At 43.9% G+C, this 26811-nt stretch overlaps 1 protein-coding gene across 3 annotated transcripts in view; it reads left to right on the top strand.

The window, feature by feature from the left end:
* Positions 1-26811, top strand: part of LOC143784206 (voltage-gated delayed rectifier potassium channel KCNH8-like) — a 730833-nt gene that overhangs the window by 655615 nt on the left and 48407 nt on the right. For all 3 annotated transcript variants that reach the window (XM_077272141.1, XM_077272140.1, XM_077272142.1), the window contains exon 12: positions 15551-15888. In XM_077272141.1, the coding sequence (XP_077128256.1) occupies positions 15551-15888 (338 nt within the window). The remainder of the gene's footprint in view (positions 1-15550; positions 15889-26811) is intronic.

Genomic DNA, 26811 nt, shown 5'->3' with positions numbered 1-26811 from the left:
ATTCGCCTTACAGAGGTGGCACCATTATCGAAGGTGGTTATAAAGCGAACCACATCATTATCATGTGTCTTAACAGAGGGGTTCAATAAGGTTGTTCTATCCCTGCTTTTAGCCTCTTTGTAAGCCTTTGTCAAGATCCTGGGTGGATATCCTCTGGCCAAAAAATTATTTCTCAATTCTTTTGCATGGGATTCGAAGGTCACATCGTCAGAACGATTCCTCCGAATTCTGAGGTATTGGCCCTTGGGGATCCCCCTTTTTAAATGCTCTGGATGATGACTACTCCAATGTAGGAGGGCATTAGTGGCTGTAGGTTTTTTGTAATTCGATGTGACCAAGCTACCATTGGATCCCTTAGCAATCAGTATATCCAGAAAGGGTAATGAGGAGAACTCAATCACAAACGTAAAGAAAAGCCCAATATCGTTGTGATTGAGCTTGTCCACAAAGTTCACAAACTCGCTAATAGCACCATTCCAAATCAAGAAAACGTCATCTATGTATCGTGTCCAGAATTCTGAAACACGATACATAGAAAAGTCACAACCCTCGGAATCATCCCTCCAGACCACAGTCTCCTCCCACCAGCCAAGGAAGAGGTTGGCATAGGTCGGGGCACAGGGACTCCCCATGGCCGTCCCCCTCAGCTGATGGTAGAGTCTGCGGCCGAAGGTAAAAACATTGTGCGTGAGACAAAATCGGAGGAGCTTCAGGATGAAAAAATTATGTTCCTGGAATTGCTGACCTCTCATCCGAAGGAAAAAATTGACAGCCTCCAAACCCTTGTCATGGGGAATGGAGGAATAAAGGGCCTCCACATCGATACTAGCAAGATATGCATCTGAATCAATGGTAAGGCCCTCAAGGCGTCGTTGAAGATCTGGTGTGTCCTTGACAAACGATTGTAATGAGGAAACAAAAGGACTCAATACATTATCGAGATAGATGCCTGCATTCTGGCAAAGACTGCCTACCCCGGAGACAATCGGCCTACCTTTAAGAGGGTTAAGGCCCTTGTGTACTTTGGGGAGGCAGTAAAATGTGGCTGTGATGGGATGGCAAGGAAAAATAAAATCAAACTCAGTTTTATTAATCACGCCACTATCGAGACCATCCTGTAGTATGGAACGGAGTTCATCACAATATTCTTTATGTGGATCACCTGTGAGAATCTCGTAAGAGTCCCTATCCGCAAGTATTGATTCACATAAATCCTGATAGTGTGACACATCAAGGATGACAACATTGCCCCTCTTATCGGAGGGCTTAATGACGATAGAATCATCACGTTCAAGACGGATAATCGCTTCCATTTCCCTTGTGCGCATGTCCGGAAGTACTACTGCCGCTTGGCTTTCGGCGTTCAACATACTGACACGTGAGTTCTACCCTGTTATCTCCTTTTAATACACTTACAGGATTATGCTTTGTTTATAGTATACATGGCGCGGTACTGCGTTTGTTGCCACATAGGTCATGTGATTGCTAATTACTAATGGTACGCGGGTGTGTTTTCTCACACCCTGCATCCTATTTAACACCAGCCTCATGCCTTCACCACTCTCTGCAGGACAGCATAGAGAGTGGCCGGACTTTGTGTCCCTCCTTTATTTAGCACTTAGCACTTTAGCACCTTTCTCCTAACACAAGCAAGTCCCCTGATGAAATAGCTTGGAGGAAACGCGTCGGGATGACATTATAGGGAGAGTGCAGGGCATGTGTGTGCAGGGGTAGTTGTGGACTGCCCTTGTAAGGGCAGGAGCTCTGGGGATAGCCTAACGGTAGCCCTATAGGGACTGGCATAGGGACTGTCATCCCTCCCTCCATCCGGACCTTCGCCTGATCAGGGAACATCCGGTGCTCCGTGGCCCACGGAATTGGTGAGACTGTTCCATTTTTTACCCTTTTCTATTATGAACAGCCTTACATTTTTTGCTATGGTTGAAGGGAGCCAACCTATTGTTCTCATATGCGGCTATGTGTGCATATAAATTGACGCTGTTTTACTTGTATACTTTGTTTACAGCATCTGTATAAATATTACACCATAGTTCTTTTGATTCCGTAAATAGTGACGCATTCGGAATCTTTTAATCCTATAAAAGGTTACTGGTCTCTGTTACCATTTGCTATTTGGCTAAGACATTACCTTTATTTGTGTTTTCACTTGGGTGACTATTTTTTATGTTTCTTTATATTTATTCAAAGTTACGTTTTATTACACCCACTATATGCTTTATAATGACTAACTGTTAGTGGTATCCACTGTGTTTTTTACATCCTTAACACAGAGATTGCTTTGCTCTTGTCATAAAGTATTCCAATTTACTGAGATAATGAATTTTGGGTTTTCATTGGCTGTAAGCCATAATGTTGATGATTAATAGAAATAAATCATAATCATCAATTTTAATAGAAATAAACACTTGAAATGGATCACTCTGTTTGTAATGATTCTATATAATAAATGAGTTTCACTTTTTGTATTGAAGAGCTGAAATAAATTAACTTTTTGATGATATTCTAATTTATTGAGAAGCACTTTTATATTTCTCATACATATATACCGGCGCACACATAATTGTGGAGGGGTATGTAGATTTACCAGTGTATCATAGATATACAATTTATTTATATATGATACAACACCCATGGTCTGTAACCTTTAACGCAAGAGAAACTTCAAAACTTATTTTGCATGAATTTACATCAGCACTAATGCCTAATGGGAGTTTCCACATTCCATTGCACTGCAGTCTGTAGATTCTGCTCTGTTCTGCTGTTTATTCCAGATGCCACTGCGCGCATGCAGCATATAGAGATAGCACGGAGCATAAACCTGAATTAACAATCCCTGGAGGACGGGGTTTGGAGATGTCTTCTCATCCTAAATATAGCTCTCGGATCTATTCATAGCTGCACCGAGCGGCTGCCTCTGTTGGAGGATTCCCACAGGGAGAAGACGCTATAAATAAAACTTGCTGGGCTGGATTTCCTCTGACTACCTAATTAACTGACTTAAGACGGCATAAAGCATAGATATGAGAGAGAAAATGAGACTTGGCAGGTGCCATTTAGTCCAGCATATAGTTAGAAATTAACAGTTGCACGCCTGGATAATTAACATGAATATTCAAATTGATAGACGTTTCATTCTGATTACACATTTATGTATAAATATAAGAATGCATTAATAGAGAAGTAATCTCTAAAGGGGCCATAGACGCAAATGGATCACCCCGCCTGGGCCTTGGGGTACTCGGTATCGGGTCTGGTACTTAAAGGGGATGTCACGGTGGCTGCGACCTAATCCATGGCCCTGGGCGCCCAATTAAAGGGAAAGATCTTTAAGGGGATTTGTAATGTCTATGTTCGTGACGCCACCTATGGTGTTGAGTCAGTAGGGACCGACGCTGCTTAAAGGGGTCCTCTGGGTGATGTTGTTGCAGCAAGATGGTAATGCTTCCCACAGGTGAAGCGGGGTCCCCAGGGCTCCCAAGGTGTGTGGCAAAGATGGTGTATGCCGACGAATAAGTGGAGGACACAGAGTTTTCTGTCTTTTACCTGGGTTACTGATGATAGCAGTAGTAGTCCTCAGTCAAGGGTACCAAGTGCAGGGTAGCTGTGGTCCGGCTGGCTTGGAGGCAATAAGAGATCCCTTTACCAGGTGAGGTCTGTAAGCCTTTCCTGCTAGCGCCGTTTAGTTGGTTAGGTCCTTGCTGCTTGAAGCTCAGTGCAAGTCCCCTCTCTTCTGTCCTAAGACAGATGTGTGTACGATAGGCAGTTTGAGCCTGTTTATAGGATCTCTTAGATGACACTGCTCTTAAGGTCACTGCTTCACCTCAGACTTGCTACATGCAATTGACATATAGTGCTTTGCCCTCCGGTTCTGTCGCATGTCCTGGAGCAAAACACGACCTCGGGCTCCCGGTACCCGGTTCCTGCGCTCTGACTCTGAGGGTGTCCTTCCGCTGTTCCCCTCCTGAGCCCTTTCCTCCTCTGTGCTTCTTTCCTCTAAGCTCCTCCACAATTCAACTCTCCTTCTGCTTCTCTTTCCAGGGGTAGCAGCTCTCTTGTGGCTGCTCAGCCCCCACGTCTGCTCCAGACGTCCTTCTCACTCCTGGAGACCAACTGTCTTCCCCCACTGTCTCCCTCAGACTAACTAACTCCTCCTCCAGACCAGGATACATCAAGTGTAAGGGAGCTCCCCCTCCTGGCCTAGATTCAGATGTGTTGAATGCGAGTGCATCACCCTCCCCAAAAGGAAGGCAACATCACTGCAACAACCAGTTACCTGGGGTGTTGCACAAACACCTCCCATGTACTACTAGGTTCCACATATGCTACACTGCTGTTTGGTGTCCTAATATTGTATCTATGTAATATTAACTTCATCCCATCAAAAAGTCTTTTTGCTATCTTAAAATCATCTATTGTTTACTTAAGTTGTGTTGTTGATGTTGTTTTTGTTTTTAAAGAAGTTTATTTTTGTGTTTCGATTATTTTCTAAACAATTTTTTCTATTACACTATATATACAGTGTGTATATATATATATATACACTCACTGGCCACTTTATTAGGTACACCTGTCCAACTTCTTGTTAACACTTAATTTCTAATCAGCCAATCACATGGCGGCAACTCAGTGCATTTAGGCATGTAGACATGGTCAAGACAATCTCCTGCAGTTCAAACCGAGCATCAGTATGGGGAAGAAAGGTGATTTGAGTGCCTTTGAACGTGGCATGGTTGTTGGTGCCAGAAGGGCTGGTCTGAGTACTTCAGAAACTGCTGATCTACTGGGATTTTCACGCACAACCATCTCTAGGGTTTACAGAGAATGGTCCGATATATATATATATATATACACACACACTATATATATATATGGGTGTACTCACTTTTGTTGCCAGCGGTTTAGACATTAATGGCTGTGTGATGAGTTATTTAGAGGCACACAAATTTACATTGTTATACAAGTTGTACACTGATTACATTGTATCAAAGTGTCATATCTTCAGTGTTGTCCCATGAAAAGATATAATAAAATATTTACAAAAATGTGAGTGGTGTACTTTTTTTATATATATATATATATATATACACACACACACACACACATACAGTACAGACCAAAAGTTTGAACACACCTTCTCACTTAAAGATTTTTCTGTATTTTCATGACTATGAAAATTGTAAATTCACACTGATGGCATCAAAACTATGATATGGAATTATATACTTATCAAAAAAGTGTGGAACAACTGAAATTATGTCTCATATTCTAGGTTCTTCAAAGTAGCCGTCTTTTGCTTTGATGACTGCTTTGCACACTCTTGGCATTCTCTTGATGAGCTTCAACAGGTAGTCACCGGGAATGGGTTTCACTTCACAGGTGTGCCCTGTCAAGTTAAATAAGTGGGATTTCTTGCCTTATAAATGGGGTTGGGGCCATCAGTTGTGTTGTGCAGAAGTCTGATAGATACACAGCTGAAAGTCCTACTGAATAGACTGTTAGAATTTGTATTATGGCAAGAAAAAAGCAGCTAAGTAAAGAAAAACGAGTGGCCATCATTACTTTAAGAAATGAAGGTCAGTCAGCCAGAAAAAATTGGGAAAACTTTGAAAGTATCCCCAAGTGCAGTGGCAAAAACCATCAAGCGCTACAAAGAAACTGGCTCACATGAGGACCGCCCCAGGAAAGGAAGACCAAGAGTCACCTCTGCTTCTGAAGATAAGTTTATCCGAGTCACCAGCCTCAGAAATCGCAGGTTAACAGCAGCACAGATTAGAGACCAGGTCAATGCCACACAGAGTTCTAGCAGCAGACACATCTCTACAACAACTGTTAAGAGGAGACTTTGTGCAGCAGGCCTTCATGGTAAAATAGCTGCTAGGAAACCACTGCTAAGGACAGGCAACAAGCAGAAGAGACTTGTTTGGGCTAACGAACACAAGGAATGGGCATTAGACCAGTGGAAATCTGTGCTTTGGTCTGATGAGTCCAAATTTGAGATCTTTGGTTCCAACCACTGTGTCTTTGTGCGATGCAGAAAAGGTGAACGGATGGACTCTACATGCCTGGTTCCCACCGTGAAGCATGGAGGAGGAGGTATGATGGTGTGGGGGTGCTTTGCTGGTGATACTGTTGGGGATTTATTCAAAATTGAAGGCATACTGAACAAGCATGGCTACCACAGCATCTTGCATGCTATTCCATCCGGTGTGCGCTTAGTTGGACCATAATTTATTTTTCAACAGGACAATGACCCCAAACACACCTCCAGGCTGTGCAAGGGCTATTTGATCAAGAGGGAGACTGATGGCGTGCTACGCCAAATGACCTGGCCTCCACAGTCACCAGACCTGAACCCAATCGAGATGGTTTGGGGTGAGCTGGACCGCCGAGTGAAGGCAAAAAGGCCAACAAGTGCTAAGCATCTCTGGGAACTCTTTCAAGATTGTTGGAAGACCATTCCCGGTGACTACCTCTTGAAGCTCATGAAGAGAATGCCAAGAGTGTGCAAAGCAGTCATCAAAGCAAAAGGTGGCTACTTTGAAGAACCTAGAATATAAGACATAATTTCAGTTGTCTCACACTTTTTTGTTAAGTATATAATTCCACATGTGTTAATTCATAGTTTTGATGCCTTCAGTGTGAATGTACAATTTTCATAGTCATGAAAATACAGAAAAATCTTTAAATGAGAAGGTGTGTCCAAACTTTTGGTCTGTACTGTATATATATATATATATATATATATATATATATATATATATATATATATATATATATATATATATATATATATATATATATATATATATATATATATACACACACAGTATATACATACACTGCTCAAAAAAATTAAAAGGAACACTTAAACAACAGAATATAAGCAACACTGTTTGACAATCAATTTCACATGCTGTTGTGCAAATGGAATAGACAACAGATGGAAATTATTGGCAATTATCAAGAGACACTCAATAAAGGAGTGGTTCTGCAGGTGGGGACCACAGACCACATCTCAGTACCAATGCTTTCTGGCTGATGTTTTGGTCACTTTTGAATGTTGGTTGTGCTTTCACACTTGTGGTAGCATGAGACGGACTCTACATCCCACATAAGAGGCTCAGGTAGTGCAGCTCATCCAGGATGGCACATCAATGCGAGCTGTGGCAAGGTTTGCTGTGTCTGTCAGTGTAGTGTCCAGAGGATGGAGGCGCTACCAGGAGACAGGCCAGCACACCAGGAGACATGGAGGGGGCTGTAGGAGGGCAACAACCAGCAGCAGGACCACTACCTCAGCCTTTGTGCAAGGAGGAACAGTAGGAGCACTGCCAGAGCCCTGCAAAATGACCTCCAGCAGGCCACAAATGTGCATGTGTCTGCACAAAGAGTTAGAAACTGACTCCATGAGGATGGTTTGAATGCCCGATGTCCACAGATGGCAGTGGCGTATCTAGGGGGGGCAGCCGGGGCATGTGCCGCGGGCGCAGCCGGCAGGGGGGCACAGTCGGGCCGCCTAATTCGGCGGTCCACAGTGTCTCCCCCGGCGGCTGCATTCTGCCGCCCCCGGTCTGGGAGTCAGCTGTTCTCTGTGCCGACTGTCAAGCTGACAGCCGGCACAGAGAAGCTGCTGAGCGCTGGCTCCCAACTTGTGCAGAGGTGGAGGGGGGGCCCTGCAGAGTGGCTGTGGCGGGCAGGGAGAAATCCCTGCAGCTTCGCTGCCCAGCGATCTGTCTTCCTGCTTCCTCTTGCTTCCTCTCACACAGACGCGCCGCTGGATGATGTCATCATTCAGCGGCCGACTGTGTCAGAGGAAGGCGATGAGATGCTGCGGCAGAGCGCGAGGAGAGGTGAGAGGTGTGTGTGTGTGTGTGTGAGAATGTGTGTGTGTGAATGTGTGAATGTGTGTATGTGAGTGTGTGTATGTGTGTATGTGTTTGTGTGTGTGTGTGTGTGTGTGTGTGTGCTTGTATGTGTGTGTGTGGCTCAGTATTGGGTGGGTGTGTATGTGTGTATGTGTGTGTGTGAATGTGAATGTGTGTATGTGTGTGTGGCTCAGTATTGGGTGTTTGTGTGTGTGTGTATCGTGCTGCAGGGGAATGTGCAAAGAGATGAATGGTGTGTGTGGGGGGAGGAGAGGGCAATGATGGGGCTGACGGGGAGAGCGCAATGATGGGGTTGGTGGAGGAGGAGAGGGCAATGATGGGGCTGACGGGGAGAGAGCAATGATGTGGATGGTGGAGGAGGAGAGGGCAGTGATGCGGATGACGGGGAGAGAGCAATGATGGGGATGGTAAAAGAGGAGAGGGCAATGATCGTGCTGACGGGGAGAGGGCAATGATGGGGATGGTGGGGGACGGGAGGGCAATGATGGGGCTGATGGGGGGCATGTGTCCTTAGGGGGGCGCCAAAATGAATTCTTGCCCCGGGTGCCAGAAACCCTAGATACACCTCTGACAGATGGGGGTTGTGCTCACAGCCTTACACCACGAGGATGCTTGGCATATGCCACAGAAAACCAGAATTGGCAAATTCGCCACTGGCGCCCTGTGCTCTTCACAGATAAAAGCAGGTTCACACTGACACTGTCACACATGTGACAGATGTGACAGAGTCTGGAGACGCCGTAGAGAGCGATCTGCTGCCTGCAACATCCTTCAACATGACCGGTTTGGCAGTGGGTCAGTAATGGTGTGGGGTGGAATTTCGTTGGAGGGCCGCACAGCCCTCCATGTGCTCACCAGAGGTAGCTTGACTGCCATTAAGTACCGAGATCAGATCCTCAGACCCCTTGTGAGACCATATGCTGGTGCGGTTGGCCCTGGGTTCCTCCTAATGCAGGACAATGCCAGACATCATGTGGCTGGAGTGTGTCAGCAGTTCCTTCAAGATGAAGACATTGAAGCTATGGACTGGCCCGCCCATTCCCCAGACCTGAATTCGATTGAACACATCTGGGACATCATGTCTCACACCATCCACCAACGTCACGTTGCACCACAGACTGTCCAGGAGTAGGTAGATGCTTTAGTCCAGGTCTGGGAGGAGATCCCTCAGGAAACCATCTGCCTCCTCATCAGGAGCATGCCCAGGCGTTGTTGGGAGGTCACACAGGCACGTGGAAGCCACACACACTACTGAGCATCATTTCCTTGTCTTGAGGCATTTCCATTGAAGTTGGATCAGCCTGTAACTTCATTTTCCACTTTGATTTTGAGCATCATTCCAACTCCAGACCTCCGTGGGATATTAGTTGTGATTTACGTTGATCATTTTTAGGTTTTATTGTTCCCAACACATTCCACTATGTAATGAATAAAGATTTACATCCGGAATATTTCATTCAGTGATATCTAGGATGTGGGATTTTAGTGTTCCCTTTATTATATATATTCCCTTTATTATATATATATATATATATATATATATATATATATATATATATATATATATATATATATATATATATATATATATATATATTCTCCTCCTGTACCAGTTGTGACGTGTATTGTTTAGAATTATTGTACTTGTTTTTATTATGTACACCCCTCCTCACATGTAAAGCGCCATGAAATAAATGGCGCTATAATAATAAATAATAATAATATATTATGTGTGTAACATGCAGTGTGTATGGGGACGCTCGCTGCGTCTCGCACAAATATTGCATGTTACACACGCTGAATGTTACACCTACAGCATGCTAGACACATGTTGCATGTTACACACACATACTGTATGTTATGTATACACATTAGTGTTGAGCGATACCGTCCGATACTTGAAAGTATCGGTATCGGAAAGTATCGGCCGATACCGGCAAAGTATCGGATCCAATCCGATACCGATACCCGATACCAATACAAGTCAATGGGACTCAAGTATCGGACGGTATTCCTGATGGTTCCCAGGGTCTGAAGGAGAGGAAACTCTCCTTCAGGCCCTGGGATCCATATAAATGTGTAAAAGAAAGAATTAAAATAAAAAATATCGCTATACTCACCTGTCCGACGCAGCCTGGACCTCAGCGAGGGAACCGGCAGCATTGTTTGTTTAAAATTCGCGCTTTTACTTGGTTACGTGAAGTCCCGGCTTGTGATTGGTCAGGGCGGCCATGTTGCCGGGACGCGGACCAATCACAGCAAGCCGTGACGAAATTACGTCACGGCTTGCTGTGATTGGTCCGCGTCCCGGCAACATGGCCGCCATTAACCAATCACAAGCCGGGACGTCACGGGAGGCTGGACACGCGCCCATTTTAAAAAGCGCGCGTGTCCAGCCTCCAGTGACGTCACGGCTTGTGATTGGTTAATGGCGGCCATGTTGCCGGGACGCGGACCAATCACAAAGCCGGGACGTAATTTTAAAATCCTTAAGGACCTGAAATTACGTCACGGCTTGCTGTGATTGGTTGCGTCTCCCATGTGACTGCGACGCAACCAATCACAACGCCGGAACGTAATTTTAAAATCCTGAAGGACCTGAAATTACGTCACGGCTTGCTGTGATTGGTTGCGTCCCGGTCACATGGGCGGCACGCAACCAATCACAAGCCGGGACTCACGTAAAGGAAAGAAAAGCGCGAATTTTAAACAAAGAACGCTGCCGCTTCCCTCGGTAAGGTGCAGGCTGCGTCGGAGAGGTGAGTATAGCAATATTTTTTATTTTAATTCTCTCTTTTACACATTTTTACATTAATGTTGTTTCGATACCGATACCCGATATCACAAAAATATCGGATCTCGGTATCGGAATTCCGATACAGCAAGTATCGGCCGATACCCGATACTTGCAGTATCGGAATGCTCAACACTAATACACATGCTTCATATACACACTGTTTGATACACACACACTCCATGATTTAAACACACTGAATGTTATATACACAATTCATGTTACAAACACATTGCCCATTTATGCACACTCCCTTCATGATACACATTCACTCACACTGCATGTTACATGCATAAACCACACATGCATAGTGTGTAATTTGCAGTGTGCTTTCATGTAAAATGCAGTGTGTGTGTGTAATATGCAGTGTGTATGTGTGTCTGTCACACACATATACACTGCATTTTATACCCACACACACTCCAACTTGAAACGTGTATGATTTTAAATGCACGTTAAGCCTGTGACTGTCACTGATAGGAATCACCCGTTTTTGTGTCTCTGGAAATAAAGATGGATTTTGGACTTATGTACTTTTAATGAAAATGGAATAAAAGCTATTTTGTATGGATATCACCCACGCTGGACTTCTTCTTCACCCACTCTCCATGGTACACACATACACAAACACATATACTTTATACACACACACGCACTTCATGCTACATACACACACTGTATGTTATACACATACACTGAATGTTACACATACAAATGCGTACATGCACAAACACACTGTTTGTGTGATATGTAGTGTGTTTGTGTGTAACATGTAAAGTGCGTGTGTGGATACACACAGACTACATGTTACACACACACTGCATGTTACACATACACACATACGGAGAGTGTAGATGTCATGCCAGCTTTTCCCCTTTTTAGCTTCCTCAGGCTATCTCCTCTTCAGTCTCTTCACACTCCCATAGAGCGAAGGGCATGAGGTCACATGACCATGATATCACCAATGGCCCGTCTACACTGATGACCTTGGATGTTGCACTGATAATGTAGAACTTGCATTATCGTTGCAGCTTCTGTCTTGGAAAGGCTTGGGCCCTTTTGTGAGACAGTTGCCTCTTTTACCCCCTTAACGACGGACCTGACTAATGGGTTTGCTTTTTGGCAGCTACCACCCCTTTCCCTGGATTTCTCCATTCAGAAAAGTTGGTTTCCATATGAGACCGTCCAATGCCTGATGAAGGATACAATACCCAAAATGTTACTGTTTCTCCCTGTTTGTCAAGTTAATTTATCTCACTTAATCATGGATATGGCAAAAATACGAGTAAAAAATATTTTAAACATCTTCGGTGTCTCTCAGTATGCGGTTCCTCCAAGAGTTGTCAAAATATTCGCTAGCACATGAATGCCATCCATGTTACATAGGTGTACCGTCCGTTTTTCATTGACTAATGCTAGAAGTTTGGTGAAACTCCATCAGCTTTTTTTCTCTCACAAGAATATCTGATCCAGATTGAATCCAGCACATTTATAAAAAAAATGGTCTGCTTTGTTACATACAAGGAATTTGGCCCAATTTGAAGTCACTAATGTGAAACAGTCAGTGGATGATGTTATTGCAACCTCCAAGTTACTGAATGGCATTTTTTCAATTTTTCTGTATGCCCCTGATAGATTCTTACTGGCTAATTGGATGGGTCTAGTTGCTTAAAAGGAACCTGATCATTTAAAAGTATGAGAATGAACTGTCTGTGATATATTGACTTGCAGGAAAGTAATCAGGAGACAGTTATTTGGCCGGGCAAGTTTCCCGGGACCTGCTGGGCATGAGCAGGAGGCCACAGAGATAGCACAATCAGCGGTTGCGGCCTCACCAGCTCCTTCCTTTTCACAATCATGCAGCTGTATTCTCAGCGTTAGCTCCTGAAACCAAGATATGGATCCACTGCCAGAATGCAACGCAAAGGGCTGGTGGGGAAGTAATTGCTCAATACAGAATGACTCTGCTCAGAGAATTGTGTGAGCAGAGGCGGCAGGGAGCTATGTTAGGAAGGTAATTGTACAGATACGATTAGTCCCTATTTAGTGACACATCAACTGATGCAATAAATATTCTCTAATCAAGAACGAAGACGGGTCATAAAGGTGCCAACATTGGCATTCTCTTCTAGCATCCTGATGGCACATCACATAGATGAGTTCCGCTTATTATTGGGATATATGGTGCCAAACCTGTGCTACCAAGATTGGTTATGCGTCACTTAATATTTCTTCCACGTCTTAGCTTTCATACTATAAAATTCTATGTCAGTTTCAAGATATTGGCCCTGATTCATCAGAGCAACTTACCTTGAATCTTGGTGTAAATTGCTTTGAAAAGTTGCACCATTTTTGCCCAAGTTTCTCCAAGTTTTGCCAAAATAGGTGGAGCAGGGGCACGGCAAGAGTGCGAGATCACAGCTTGTCTAATTCATGACGAGCCGTGGCCTTCCTTACGCCAGAACTTTTATTCCAGTCATGGAGTAGGGTAAGATTTCTCGTGTGGCACATGGAGGCACATGTCACTTGTCAGACGCTCCTGATTCAGTAGGAGGCATACATCTCTTCATGAATCAGGGGTGTCTGACTCCTACATGACCCCTCATCAACACCAGTGAGAAAATCGCCAGTCCTGATTAATCAAGGCTACTGTTTTTTGAATATTGAAATTAAACCATCTCATGAAAACACCATACATCACAGTAATTGTATCAACTGATCTAATACTATAGTGCTGTGATCATATATTGGTGGACATTATACAGGAAAAATCGCACTAGTCATAATAGTCAAACGAAAACAAAAACCCGCGACAAAACATTCCAAACATATTTAAAGTAACCAAAAAATAATTTATTAAGTAGCCAGGTGCAGACAGAGAACAAGAAGGGGTTACACCCACTAGCACATACAAAAGGGATACTCAGAGGACATTATACAAATTATCAAAAAAGGCTAAACAGGTCATCTCCAATGCTACAATATGTGATCACAGATATTGCACATCTCCCATAAAGCCTAATGGGTCAACATCTAACTCCCGTAATGTAAATCAGTATTGCACAAAGATCAATTGATATCATTACCCGTAGTCGGTCAGGAGTAAGTCCACGAGCGTCCTCCCTGACGCCGTTTCGGTGAAAATAGCCTTTCTCAAAGTTCTTTGAATATTGTAAAGTTTTTCTGATATACTTCCTGCATTAATTACCCATTGATTTCAAGATTTCTGTGATTCCATGAGAACGTTCATTGTGTAAAGGAACCCCTGTACAAGACAAGAACTACTTTTAGGCTTCAGAATTTCTAAGTGCAGTTTGATGGTTCAAATAGTATGCTAGACCCCAAGCAGCCTGAAAGTGGGAAGATGTCAGAACCAATGACATGGCATGAAAAGCGTGGGATGTCACATTAGCTTATCTGACTACAACTAGTTGTGATACCACAATAGCTTAGCTAAGTGATATACTGTACATGTGTGAGAACAAAACACAATACCTGTTTGGAACCCACCTGTGATGTCACAGCAGCCTTCCTGCCTGAAACTCACCTGTGATGTCATAGCTACTTACCTGCCTGAAACTCACCTTTGATGTCACAGCAGTTACCTGCCTGAGACCTACTTGTGATGTCACATTAGTTTACCAATTACCTGCCTAAAACTCATCTGTGATGTCACATCAGGTTACATGAGTGAAAACAATTTGTGACAATGCAACTTGTTGTTTAAAACCCACTTGTGACATCACAGTCATTTTGTGATAACTCAAAAGCTTACCTGACAGAAATACTGTTGACAGAAAAGCACTTGTGATGTCACAATATTGAATCTGAACCAAACTTTTGTGATGTCACACAGTTATCTGAGAAAAATAATAAAAAAAAATACATCAGTAATCTTACAACTTTTATGCTAACCATAGGCCTGTTGTCACATGGACATTAGCAGAGATAGACTGACTCAGATCCCATTGAATGGTACTGAAGTACAGTATCTAACAACATGGCAAAAGTCATTGTGAAGGGAAGGGGAGGAGGGGAGCTGTGACATCAACTATTGTGAATTGTGGATCCTGTGCCTTCTATACTTTCATCGTAATCTTGTCTATGAGGATAAAGTGACTGCAAAAAATTCCTCTGTAAAGAACTGGAAGTGCTTAGAGCGTAAATTCTCTCATGTGAGGGAATCGATTATGTTAATGACACTCTGAACAAACTCTGATCAGAGATTGTCGGCTTAGTGTGATTTGATTCTTTCAGATAAGAGAATCGGAGCACACTGTTAGGAGAAGATCAAGAACAAAATTTCTTTATCTTCTCCATTGTGTGGGTCCACAAAATCGGACTGCAATGTCATCAGAGTGCAGACCAACGTTTTCAATGCACCCATAGATTTGAATGCGTGAGTGCCATCCTTATAGGTAACCTGTCACTATAAAATTTTGTACAATATTCTGACATCATGTTATAGCGCAAGATGGGATGAGCAGATTGATATATAGGTTTGTGTGAAAATATTCAGTACATCTTGCATTTATTCATTCCCATCCCTACTCATCCTTTGCTCAGTGGGTGGTCCTATAAGTGACGGCCTTCCTGGTGTACACATGCATGCAGAGACATCCGTCAGTCATGGATGAGGACAGCCCACAAAGATGAGTAGGGATTTAAATGAACAAAATGCAAGTTATACTGAATAGGATGTGCAACATTTCAGCAACAGATTACTACTCCTAATATGTATTATGCGTAAGGAATTATGGTATTTTTTCCTTGAAAAATATTATTGTAATAATTAATGCTACACCCAAATGTAAAAAAAAATTCTCATGCTGTATCAATATTTTCTTCCCAGCATGATCATGAAAGCAATGGAGGTTTAATTCAAAAGCTTCCATCCATTTTGGAAGATGATGAATTTGAAGATGATGAAAAATGTCCCTTGCCGATAAGTCCAAGAGGAGTGAGCCCAGTTGATTCCTCTCTAAAGGTGCCTAAACCATATAGCTCTCCAATGCTATCTCCTCTGTCGCCACGTGCTTTTAAAACTCCAACGAAGAGAGTAGACAAGAGCTTTGGAGACATCCTTGGATCAAGTGAAAAGGGGAAGTTCTCAGGTGGTGAAGGGGGAAGACCTTGTAAGCTGCAACTTCCTGCTTTTAGTCTCAATGTCCCGCCTATGCTGAGTCCAAGGTAAGTAGCTTACATGTTGTACTGTCATGTGACTTCAGTCTTGTTCACATCCCATTTTGTAGGCTGGAATAGCGTAAAGTGGAATCCATCGCCTACACAGTTTCCTCCATCACATGCCGGAGCTCATACTGTGTTGATAGACTGGATTCCAATATGACACAAGGGTTGTCATCAGTTATATCATGGAGCCAAGGAAGGCTGGTTCCCCTTCATGATGCCTCATGTTTTCATGAAACTATACGTGTTTGCAAAGCAGGGTCTGACCTAGCCAGTTGTGAGGAAGCAGAAAATCTGTCTAAACGAATATGTAATGTAGCATAAGTGCGTTAATAAATTTAGCGATGGCCTTCTTCCCTGGTTTCCAGTGCTGCCCTGGTCCTCTTCTCACTTACATGACTCATATTCTCACTTGCCAGATCATACTTTGCTTTATGTGTGGAGCGGAAGTAGTTTTCACAATGTAAGTCTATGGAGCATTATAACGAGGCTATTATGAAAAAATAAAAATACATAATTGATTTAAGGGGCTATTCCCAACATGGTAAGTTACAACTATCCCAAGAGCAGGACTCTTAAACCCTGGTACCCTAGAACTGGGCTCTACATAGTTCTAACGTGCTCGGCTATATACGGCTGTAGACAATGAATGGGGCACATGTCATGTCAAGCATTCTTTCTGCAGATTGTGACTGTGGATTACATCCGCTGCAATGCATAGTATGAATTCCTCATCAAAACTGCAACAAAATCTGTGTAGGAATGCTCAACATGTGGAAATACCGTAAAGGTTACTGAAAGCAGCATTTAAATTTATTGATCGAGCCTTTGAATTTTTTTATGGTTGTACATAAAACAATTACACCTTTGTTGATACCGTATGGAGTTGTTTATTTTCATGTAACTTATAGTGATGAGTGAATAGCATTGTTGCTCAGGTCTCCCCGAGCATGCTCGGGTGATCTAAGAGTATTTGTTAGTGCTTGGAGATTTAGTTTTCGTTGCCTCAGCTGTATGATTTATGGTTGCTGGACAGCCTGAATACATGTGGGAATTCCCTAACAAACAGGCATTCCTCACATGTATTCAGCCTGTCTAGCAGCCGTAAATCATGCAGCTGCGGTGACAAAAACTAAATCTCCGAGCACTAACAAATACTCGGAGACCACCCGAGCGTGCTCGGGAAAACCTGAGCAACTTGTATACTCCCTCATCACTAGTAACTAAACAATTCTCTATTTCAGTAGTTACTATTCCATATGGTGTGTTCATACAAAGGGGTGATGTTATTGGACATGTGCTGGTCTAAGGTGGGGATGGCTTTCCGGAACAATTGTGGTGGCCATGAGATTGCGAAAAGCATTAAGTGTCCACAAGCCTAAACAGCAACATTTCCAGGGCAAGCAGTCTTGACCATTCAGTGCTTGGGCCTGTGTTGGCTGCGTATTTCCGCTTGTGTTGCAAGGCCTGGGGTAGGGACAGCTGAATGCTTTGTTGGGACAATGAAGTGGACGTGGTTGCTCATGGTGCTTGTGAATGTGCAACGACAGGTACTGGACAGGAGGCATCCACGCATGCTTCATAGAAAGTGTATTGGCAAGGATGTAGCACAGGGGAAGTGGCAGTGATGCCAGCCACAGACACTGATTGTAGACCCCGGCGTTTGGCCTACCTAGCCGGGTGCTTGGATGACATATGCCTGGGCATGCTGGCGTCGTCAAGCTGATAGTGGTCTGGCCCCTGCTGAGCTTGGTATGGGATAGGTTGCCAATGATCATTTTCTTGTCTACTGCACTTCCCGTAAAAAAGCACCAGACTGAGGAACACTTTACGCTTGGCCTGGGATATCATCGTGTGTGGGTGCTCTGGTGAACAGTTGACTGCTTTCTCCCTTTGGCCACCCCAATGCCTCTTCCTGCTTGTTGCAGTGCTGCAGATCCCACCCCATCTGCACTGCTGTGCTCACTCTGCATGCTACCTTGGCAGGTATGGACAGTGACTTCATCATCCACCACCTTGTCTTCCACTTCCTCATTCTAGTCCTCCTCCTAACATGTTGACTTAACATGACTTGTTGTCAACTGTGTCTCATCATCATCGACCTCTTGAGACAGTAATTGCCATTCCCCACCATCGGGTTCTACTGACCCGGGCTGCTCAAATATTTGGGCATCACTGCAAGCAATCTGCTTATGTCATTTTTGAAATGCATGGTGAGAGGCCAAAAGAAGCAAAAATGGAAAGATAAAGAGCTCCTCGTAGTGTCCAAATGTGCGGTCACTTGTCTCCTGGGACTCACCATGATGGGAGAAAGGAGCATCAGGGTGAGGATTTTGTGCTCCAGCCTCTTGGCTAGTGAGAATGGGATGTGTGGAAGACAGGGTGGTGCTGCTAAACAGACTGAAAGTATTATCTGCAGTTCAACCGTCCACCTGTTTTCACTGTTCTGGCTTCAAGAGTGGTGTCCCATGCCCCCTGAAAAGTGGGACAACCTGCAAAATGGGACAAGTGGCTAGGTTTTGTGACTAAGCGTGTTTGTTGAGCTCCCACAGCAGGCACAGTTTCACCTGTACCACCACCTTGGTCTCTACGTGCACCATCAGCAGCATGTCCACTTCCACTTCCCCGTCCCTTACCACATGCCTTGTGCATTTTAAATTAGGTCTGCAGCAAACATCAGTATTAATAGGGACTAGAATAGAATACATGGAGCCCTGATAAGGATTTTTTTTCTTCAGCAACGGCAGTATTGCACTATCCCTTCACTAAATAGTACAGCTCAGCACAGTGGTATTGAATACAATAGATAGAGCCCTAATAAGGTTTTTTTCTTCAGCAATGCCTGTAATGCACTATCCCTTCTCCACTAGCTTTCCCAACACCAAATAGTTCAGCTCACAGTGGTATTGAATACTATAGATTGAGCCCTGATAAAGACTGTTGGTTTTAGGTTTCTTCAGCAAGGCCTATAACACTCACTTTTTCTTCTGCAGTGACTTTCCCTACTCTGTTTCTGGGTGCTATGTGGGAGCATTGCGTCACCGGGACTTATATAGACCCAATGACGTGATATAGCCAGCCAATCACAGAAATGCCAGTACCCAACATAGCTATGGCATTACTGTGAGTGGCATACAATCCTCACATGTTTAGAAGCTGGAAATAAGATGCCAAACATGTGGGGCGGGGAATCGAGCATGGCACCCCAGTACCCGGATACTTGATCGAGAACTGAGCATCTCGAGCACCAGAATGCTCGATCGAGTACCGAGCACTTTCACCCTTCACTAGTTATGAGTCCAGTATGTTCATGAGCATAGTGCCCAGCCTATTCTCACCCTTCATAGCCTGTTGTTTTTCCTGTCGATTTCACTCTATGCAATGCATAGGGTGAAATTTGCTGAAAATTTGTGACAAATTAGCAAGTGAATCAGCTGCATAATTTTTTCTGTCCCATATGCATGGACATATCCTCAGGCTTCTTCAAGATTTTCCTATAGTGCTTTCTTTAATTGATTCCAAGGTAACGCAAAAAACCTTTTTGTTCCAATGGGATGAACGTAGTGCCATGATTTTACAGCAACTCATGGGTGATCAAATCCTATAGAGTACCCCTGGAATGAATGTTCTGTGTCAGGGGAAGGGATTTTTTTTGACCATTTGTGTATTCTGCATTTTGTATGTAGCATGGATCAGGATGGTAGAATAGTTACTGAGGCCCTGATGATGTACAGGGCCTAAGATTTTCTAATGACTGCCCTGTGAGTTGGAGTAATTGGAGATATGAGAATAGGCCGGTGGGAGAGAGAGCTTCAAGGCTGCAAATTCTCTGTTCATGGTGTATACTATGTGGCTGTGGTCAATGCACTACTCTTGGTCAGTGGCGTAACTAGAGTCCGATGGACCCCGATGCAAAATTTGCATTGGACCCCCCATCCTGGTATATATGCCCCTTATCCTGGGCCCCATCCTCAGATATATGTATATATGCAGTATATATATATATATATATATATACTGGTATATGTCCCTTATCCTGGTACATATGCCCCCTATCCCAGACCCCAGGCTGGTAATATGTCCTGTATTTTGGTAGTCCCTTATACAGGTATATTTCCCTTGATCTGGGCCCCATGCTGTTATGTCCTTTGTTCTGCCTCTGTTCTTTAATTCATTAAAAAAAAGAAAAAACAGTTATCCTCACCATCCCTCCACTCCCCGCTGCGCAGCATCCTCTTCTGAAGCTGGAAACTGACTTCAGTGTGCAAACGATGGGAACGCATGATGTTACTGCCGTGCACCCCCAGTCACATGCATGCCAACATCAGCTGCTGGCCTCTAATTGGGCGGCAGCATGTATTGCCTCACACAGACCCGATTGACGCACATCCAGTTGAAGTTTCTGCTGGCACTGGTGGAATGATCACCCTTATGGTCCCCCACCCGCACGGCCCAGTTGTGGTCGCGACCTCTGTGACCACGGTCATTATGCCCCTGCTCTTGTAAGGGTACTTTCACACTTCTGTCTTATGGCCTACGTCACAATACGTCGTTTTGGAGAAAAAACGCATCCTGCAAAGTTGCCCGCAGGATGCGTTTTTTTCTCCATAGACTTGCATTAGCGATGTATGGCCACACGTCGCATCCGTCGTGCAATGGATGCGTCGTGTTTTGGCGGCCGCGACGCACAAAAACATTTCAATGTAACTTTTTTTGTGTGACAGGTCCGCCATTTTCGACCGCGCATGAGCGGCCGAAACTCCGCCCCCTCCTCCCCGGAACTCACAATGGGCAGCGGATGCGTTGTAAAACTGCATCCGCTGCCCACGTTGTGCTACATTTAGCACAACGTCCGTCGGGCCGACGGTTTGCGACATCCCCGTACCGACGGATGTGTGAAAGTAGACTTATAGAGAGTGTCCTGTGAGAGAGATTGCAGAGGGGAAATTGGCAGAATCCTGGGTAGCCACAATGGGAATGGCGATGGAAGAAATCTTGCTAGCTCAGGTAGTTGTGTATGGCACGCATCAATGTAGGGGATACAGATTAGGTGGTTTTAGTTTATGAATAGTTTTTGGTCGTAGCCAAAAGTTTTGACTTTTTAGGTCTTTTAGTCAGATGTTTCTATTGTTACCAGAGTACAATTAAGTATTTCAGAAGTTTTAAACTTTTCATGATATCCAAAAAGTATTGTTTCTCCTTGCGGAGATTGACACGCTAAGCATGCCAAGATGAGGAAACTTAAAGCCGCAATGCTCCTCTGGGAAACATGCTAATTATGCAAATTGTCTCTTCAGAGAGGAAGAGAACTAGGACTCTAGTGCCACCTGTTGGAAGTATCAATCCTACAAGTCATTGTTGACTCTTTACCCCCAAGGGTGGTTTGCACATTAATGACCAGGCCAATTTTCTGACCACTGTCCCTTTATGAGGTTATAACTCTGGAACGCTTCAACGGATCCCGGTAATTCTGACACTGTTTTGTCGTGACATGTTGTACTTCATGATAGTGGTAAAATTTCTTTGATATTAACTGCGTTTATTTGTGAAAAAAATGGAAATTTGGCGAAAATTTTGAAAATTTCGCAATTTTCCAACTTTGAATTTTTATGCCCTTAAATCACAGAGATATGTCACGCAAAATACTTAATAAGTAACATTTCCCACATGTCTACTTTACATCAGCACAATTTTGGAACCAAAATTTTTTTTTGTTAGGGAGTTATAAGGGTTAAAAGTTGACCAGAAATTTCTCATTTTTACAACACCATTTTTTTTTAGGGACCACATCTCATTTGAAGTCATTTTGAGGGGTCTATATGATAGAAAATACCCAAGTATGACACCATTCTAAAACCTGCACCCCTCAAGGTGCTCAAAACCACATTCAAGAAGTTTATTAACCCTTCAGGTGTTTCACACGAATTTTTGGAATGTTTAAATCAAAATGAACATTTATTTTTTTTTCACAAAAAAATTATTTCAGCTCCAATTTGTTTTATTTTACCAAGGGTAATAGGAGAAAATGGACCCCAAAAGTTGTTGTACAATTTGTCCTGAGTACGCTGATACCCAATATGTGGGGGTAAACCACTGTTTGGGCACATGGCAGAGCTCGGAAGGAAAGGAGCGCCATTTTACTTTTCAATGCAAAACTGACTGGAATTGAGATGGGACGCCATGTTGCGTTTGGAGAGCCCCTGATGTGCCTAAACATTGAAATCCCCCACAAGTGACACCATTTTGGAAAGTAGACCCCCTAAGGAACTTATCTAGATGTGTGTTGAGCACTTTGACCCACCAAGTGCTTCACAGAAGTTTTAATGCAGAGCTGTAAAAATAAAAAATCATATTTTTTCACAAAAATGATCTTTTTGCCCCCAATTTTTTATTTTCCCAAGGGTAAGAGAAGAAATTGGACCCCAAAAATTATTGTGCAAATTATCCTGAGTACGCTGATATGCCATATGTGGGTGTAAAGCACTGTTTGGGCGCATGGCAGAGCTCGGAAGGGAAAGAGCGCCATTTGACTTTTCAATGCAAAACTGACTGGAATTGGGATGGGACGCCATGTTGCGTTTGGAGAGCCCCTGATGTGCCTAAACATTGAAACCCCCCACAAGTGACACCATTTTGGAAAGTAGACCCCTTAAGGAACTTATCTAGATGTGTGGTGAGCACTTTGATCCAACAAGTGCGTCACAGAAGTTTATAATGCAGAGCCGTAAAAATAAAAAAATCATATTTTTTCACAAAAATTATCTTTTCGCCCCCAATTTTTTATTTTCCAAAGGGTAAGAGAAGAAATTAGACAACAAAAGTTGTTGTGTAATTTGTCCTGAGTACGACGATACCCCATATGTGGGGGTAAACCACTGTTTGGGCGCATGGCAGAGCTCGAAAAGGAAGGAGCGCCATTTTACTTTTCAATGCAAAATTGACTGGAATTAAGATGGGATGACATGTTGCGTTTGGAGAGCCCCTGATGTGCCTAAACATTCAAAACCCCCACAAGTGACACCATTTTGGAAAGTAGACAGCCTAAGGAACTTATCTAGATGTGTTTTGAGAGCTTTGAACCCCCAAGTGTTTCACTACAGTTTATAACGCAGAGCCGTGAAAATAAAAAAAATTTTTTTTCACAAAAATGATTTTTTAGCCCCCAGTTTTGTATTTTCACAAGGGTAACAGGATAAATTGGACCCCAATAGTTGTTGTCCAATTTTTCCTGAGTACACTGATACCCCATATGTGGGGGGGAACCACTGTTTGGGCGCATGGCAGAGCTCGGAAGGGAAGGAGCGCCATTTGGAATGCAGACTTAGATGGATTGGTCTGCAGGCGTCACGTTGCATTTGCAGAGCCCCTGATGTACCCAAACAGTAGAAACCCCCAACAAGTGACCCCATATTGGAAACTAGACCTCCCATGGAACTTATCTAGATGTGTTGTGAGAACTTTGAACCCCCAAGTGTTTCATTACAGTTTACAACGCAGAGACGTGAAAATAAAAAATCCTTTTTTTCCCACAAAAATGATTTTTAGCTTCCCAAATTTTTATTTTCCCAAGGATAACAAAAAAACTTGGACCCCAAAAGTTGTTGTCCAATTTGTCCCAAGTACGCTGATACCCCATATGTTTGGGCGCACGGGAGAGCTTGGAAGGGAAGGAGCACTGTTTTACTTTTTCAACGCAGAAATGGCTGGAATTGAGATCGGACGCCATGTCGCGTTTGGAGAGCCCCTGATGTGCCTGAACAGTGGAAACTCCCCAATTCTACCTGAAACCCTAATCCAAACACACCCCTAACCCTAATCCCAACAGTAACCCTAACCACTCCCCTAACCCTGACACACCCCTAACTCTAATCCCAACTGTAAATGTAATCCAAACCCTAACCCTAACTTTAGCCCCAACCCTAACCCTAACTTTAGCCCCAACCCTAACCCTAACTTTAGCTCCAACCCTAGCCCCAACCCTAACCCTAGCCCTAACCCTAACCCTAGCCCTAACCCTAGCCCTAACCCTAACACTAGCCCTAACCCTAGCCCTAACCCTAACCCTAATGGGAAAATGGAAATAAATACATTTTTTTGATTTTATTATTTTTCCCTAACACTAAGGGGGTGATGAAGGGGGGTTTGATTTACTTTTATAGCGTTTTCTATAGCAGATTTTTATGATTGGCAGCTGTCACACACTAAAAGACACTTTTTATATCAAAAAAGTTTTTCACATTTTGAGCCCTATAATTTTTCCATATTGTGGTCCACAAAGTCATGTGAGGTCTTGTTTTTTGCGGGACGAGTTGACGTTTTATTGGAGCCATTTTCGGACACGTGACAGTTTTTGATCGCTTTTTATTCCGATTTTTGTGAGGCAGAATGACCAAAAACCAGCTGTTCATGAATTTCTTTTGGGGGAGGCGATTATACCGATCCACGTTTGGTAAAATTGATAAAGCAGTTTTATTCTTCAGGTCAGTATGATTACAGAGATACCTCATTTATATCTTTTTTTATGTTTTGGAGCTTTTATACGATAAAAGCTATTTTATAGAAAAAAAAATTATTTTGGCATCGCTTTATTCTGAGGACTATAACTTTTTTATTTTTTTGCTTATGATGCTGTATTGTAGCTTGTTTTTTGCGGGACAAGATGACGTTTTCAGCGGTACCATGGTTATTTATATCCGTCTTTTTGATCGCGTGTTATTCCACTTTTCGTTCGGCAGTAAGATAATAAAGCGTTGTTTTTTGCCTCGTTTTTTTTTTCTTACGGTGTTCACTGAAGGGGTTAAATGGTGGGACAGTTTTATAGGTTGGGTCGTTACGGACGCGGCGATACTAAATATGTGTACTTTTATTGTTATTTTTTTTATTTAGACAAAGAAATGTATTTATGGGAATAATATATATTTTTTTTCTTTATTTAGGAATTTTTTTTTTTTTTACACATGTGGAATTTTTTTTTTACTTTTTTACTTTGTTCCAGGGGGGGGGGGACATCACAGATCGCTGATCTGACAGTTTGCACAGCACTCTGTCAGATCAGCGATCTGACTTACAGCGCTGCAGGCTTACCAGCGCCTGCTCTGGACCCGGAAGTAGTCCCTGCAGGACCTGGATGCAGCCCCGTGGCCATTTTGGATCCGGGGCCTGCAGGGATAGGAGATAAGAGACGCTCGGAGCAATTCAATCACATAGCGTTGCTCCGAGGGTCTCAGGGAAGCACGCAGGGAGCCCCCTCCCTGCGCGATGCTTCCCTATACCGCCAGAACACTGCGATCATGTTTGATCGCAGTGTGCCGGGGGTTAATGTGCCGGGGGCGGTCCGTGACCGCTCCTGGCACATAGTGCCGGATGTCAGCTGCGATAGTCAGCTGACACCCGGCCGCGATCGGCCGCACTCCCCCCGTGAGTGCGGCCGATCGCGCTGGATGTACTATCCCGTCTGTGGTCATACGGGCCCACCCCACCTCGACAGGATAGTACGTACAATGTCAGAAAGGGGTGTACGAGCCTTGTCACATGACTTAGGATAATAGCCAAATCAGAATCTTAATTTGCAGACATTGTGTTTCCGGGTACTGCCTCTCATCAGTGCAAAGTGGAGATTTGGTTTGGCTGTGTGAGAGGCGTCCGACCAATATCCAAGAAGTATCGCTATTGTGAGATAGCGCTCATTAGCGTATTGGGTATACTCGCTTGGCAGCAGGATAAACATAGACAGGCACTTTTTTTCACATAAACAGTCCATGTGGTTTATTATCCACTCAGCATAAACCACTGTAGGCCATGTTACACATCACAGACCTCACATTATACTTATCACTTCATAGTATACGGCTTTGAAGCACAGTCAGTAAACATGCTGGACCTTAATTTGTCCAGTTGCCATGGGTGACCACATGCCGCACAGTTCATATAACTGTCCTTTTATCAGGGCACATAGTCCTTTCCCCATACCCAGGGTTACCTCTCAGGAGCTCCTGCTCCACAGGCTGACTCCTCGTCAGTCCAAGGTCCTCACCACAGGTGACCTGTCCGTGTGCTATTCAGGACGTCCGTCCCCGGCTGGGACCGTCCAACACCCCAGGCCACCAGTACCAGAGTCCCACCACGTGCTCTACAGGGAGACAACACTCCCAACACTTAGGCTTCCAGGACCTTCCAGCACAGAACCATTCAGGTCCACACTCAGAGAGCATACAGGAACATGTGACCCACACCCTGGTCACATTATGTACCTTGTAACCACACCCCATAGGTGAGGTATGGATCACATGGCCTGGTCACGTGATCCTGTCATCACTGCAGGTTCTCAAACATTCGCACTTCCTGCAGGAAAAAGGGGTACAGTGAGCACCCTCACCCAGAGGTGAGGTATGTGGGTAGCCAGACCCTCCCATCTCTCATAACTACCCGCAACCCGGACCCAGATTCACTAAACAACATCTTAGTGCTCATGTGCACCAAAGACCAAATACTCCAGGTCGCCTTGCAGGGAGCAGCTCCCCATATCAAGGGAGGCTTACAGCGCAGAAGACCTCCTCCTCTGCGACACATACCAGCCATTCACCACAATGCCGGACACTGTCTCACTATCCCCATTATGCCTCCATGCATGTTCTGGGGAGCACATACAGGGCACCCTACCTGTAACAGGGGTCACTGCATCTCAATATATATATACACTCACCGGCCACTTTATTAGGTACACCTGTCCAACTTCTTGTTAACACTTAATTTCTAATCAGCCAATCACATGGCGGCAACTCAGTGCATTTAGGCATGTAGACATGGTCAAGACAATCTCCTGCAGTTCAAACCGAGCATCAGTATGGGGAAGAAAGGTGATTTGAGTGCCTTTGAACGTGGCATGGTTGTTGGTGCCAGAAGGGCTGGTCTGAGTATTTCAGAAAC

This window comes from Ranitomeya variabilis, chromosome 7 (genome assembly GCF_051348905.1).
Source record: "Ranitomeya variabilis isolate aRanVar5 chromosome 7, aRanVar5.hap1, whole genome shotgun sequence".
Taxonomy (NCBI): Eukaryota; Metazoa; Chordata; class Amphibia; order Anura; family Dendrobatidae; genus Ranitomeya; species Ranitomeya variabilis.
Note: the sequence above shows the minus strand (reverse complement) of the source record. Positions and strands in the feature narration are given on the sequence as shown.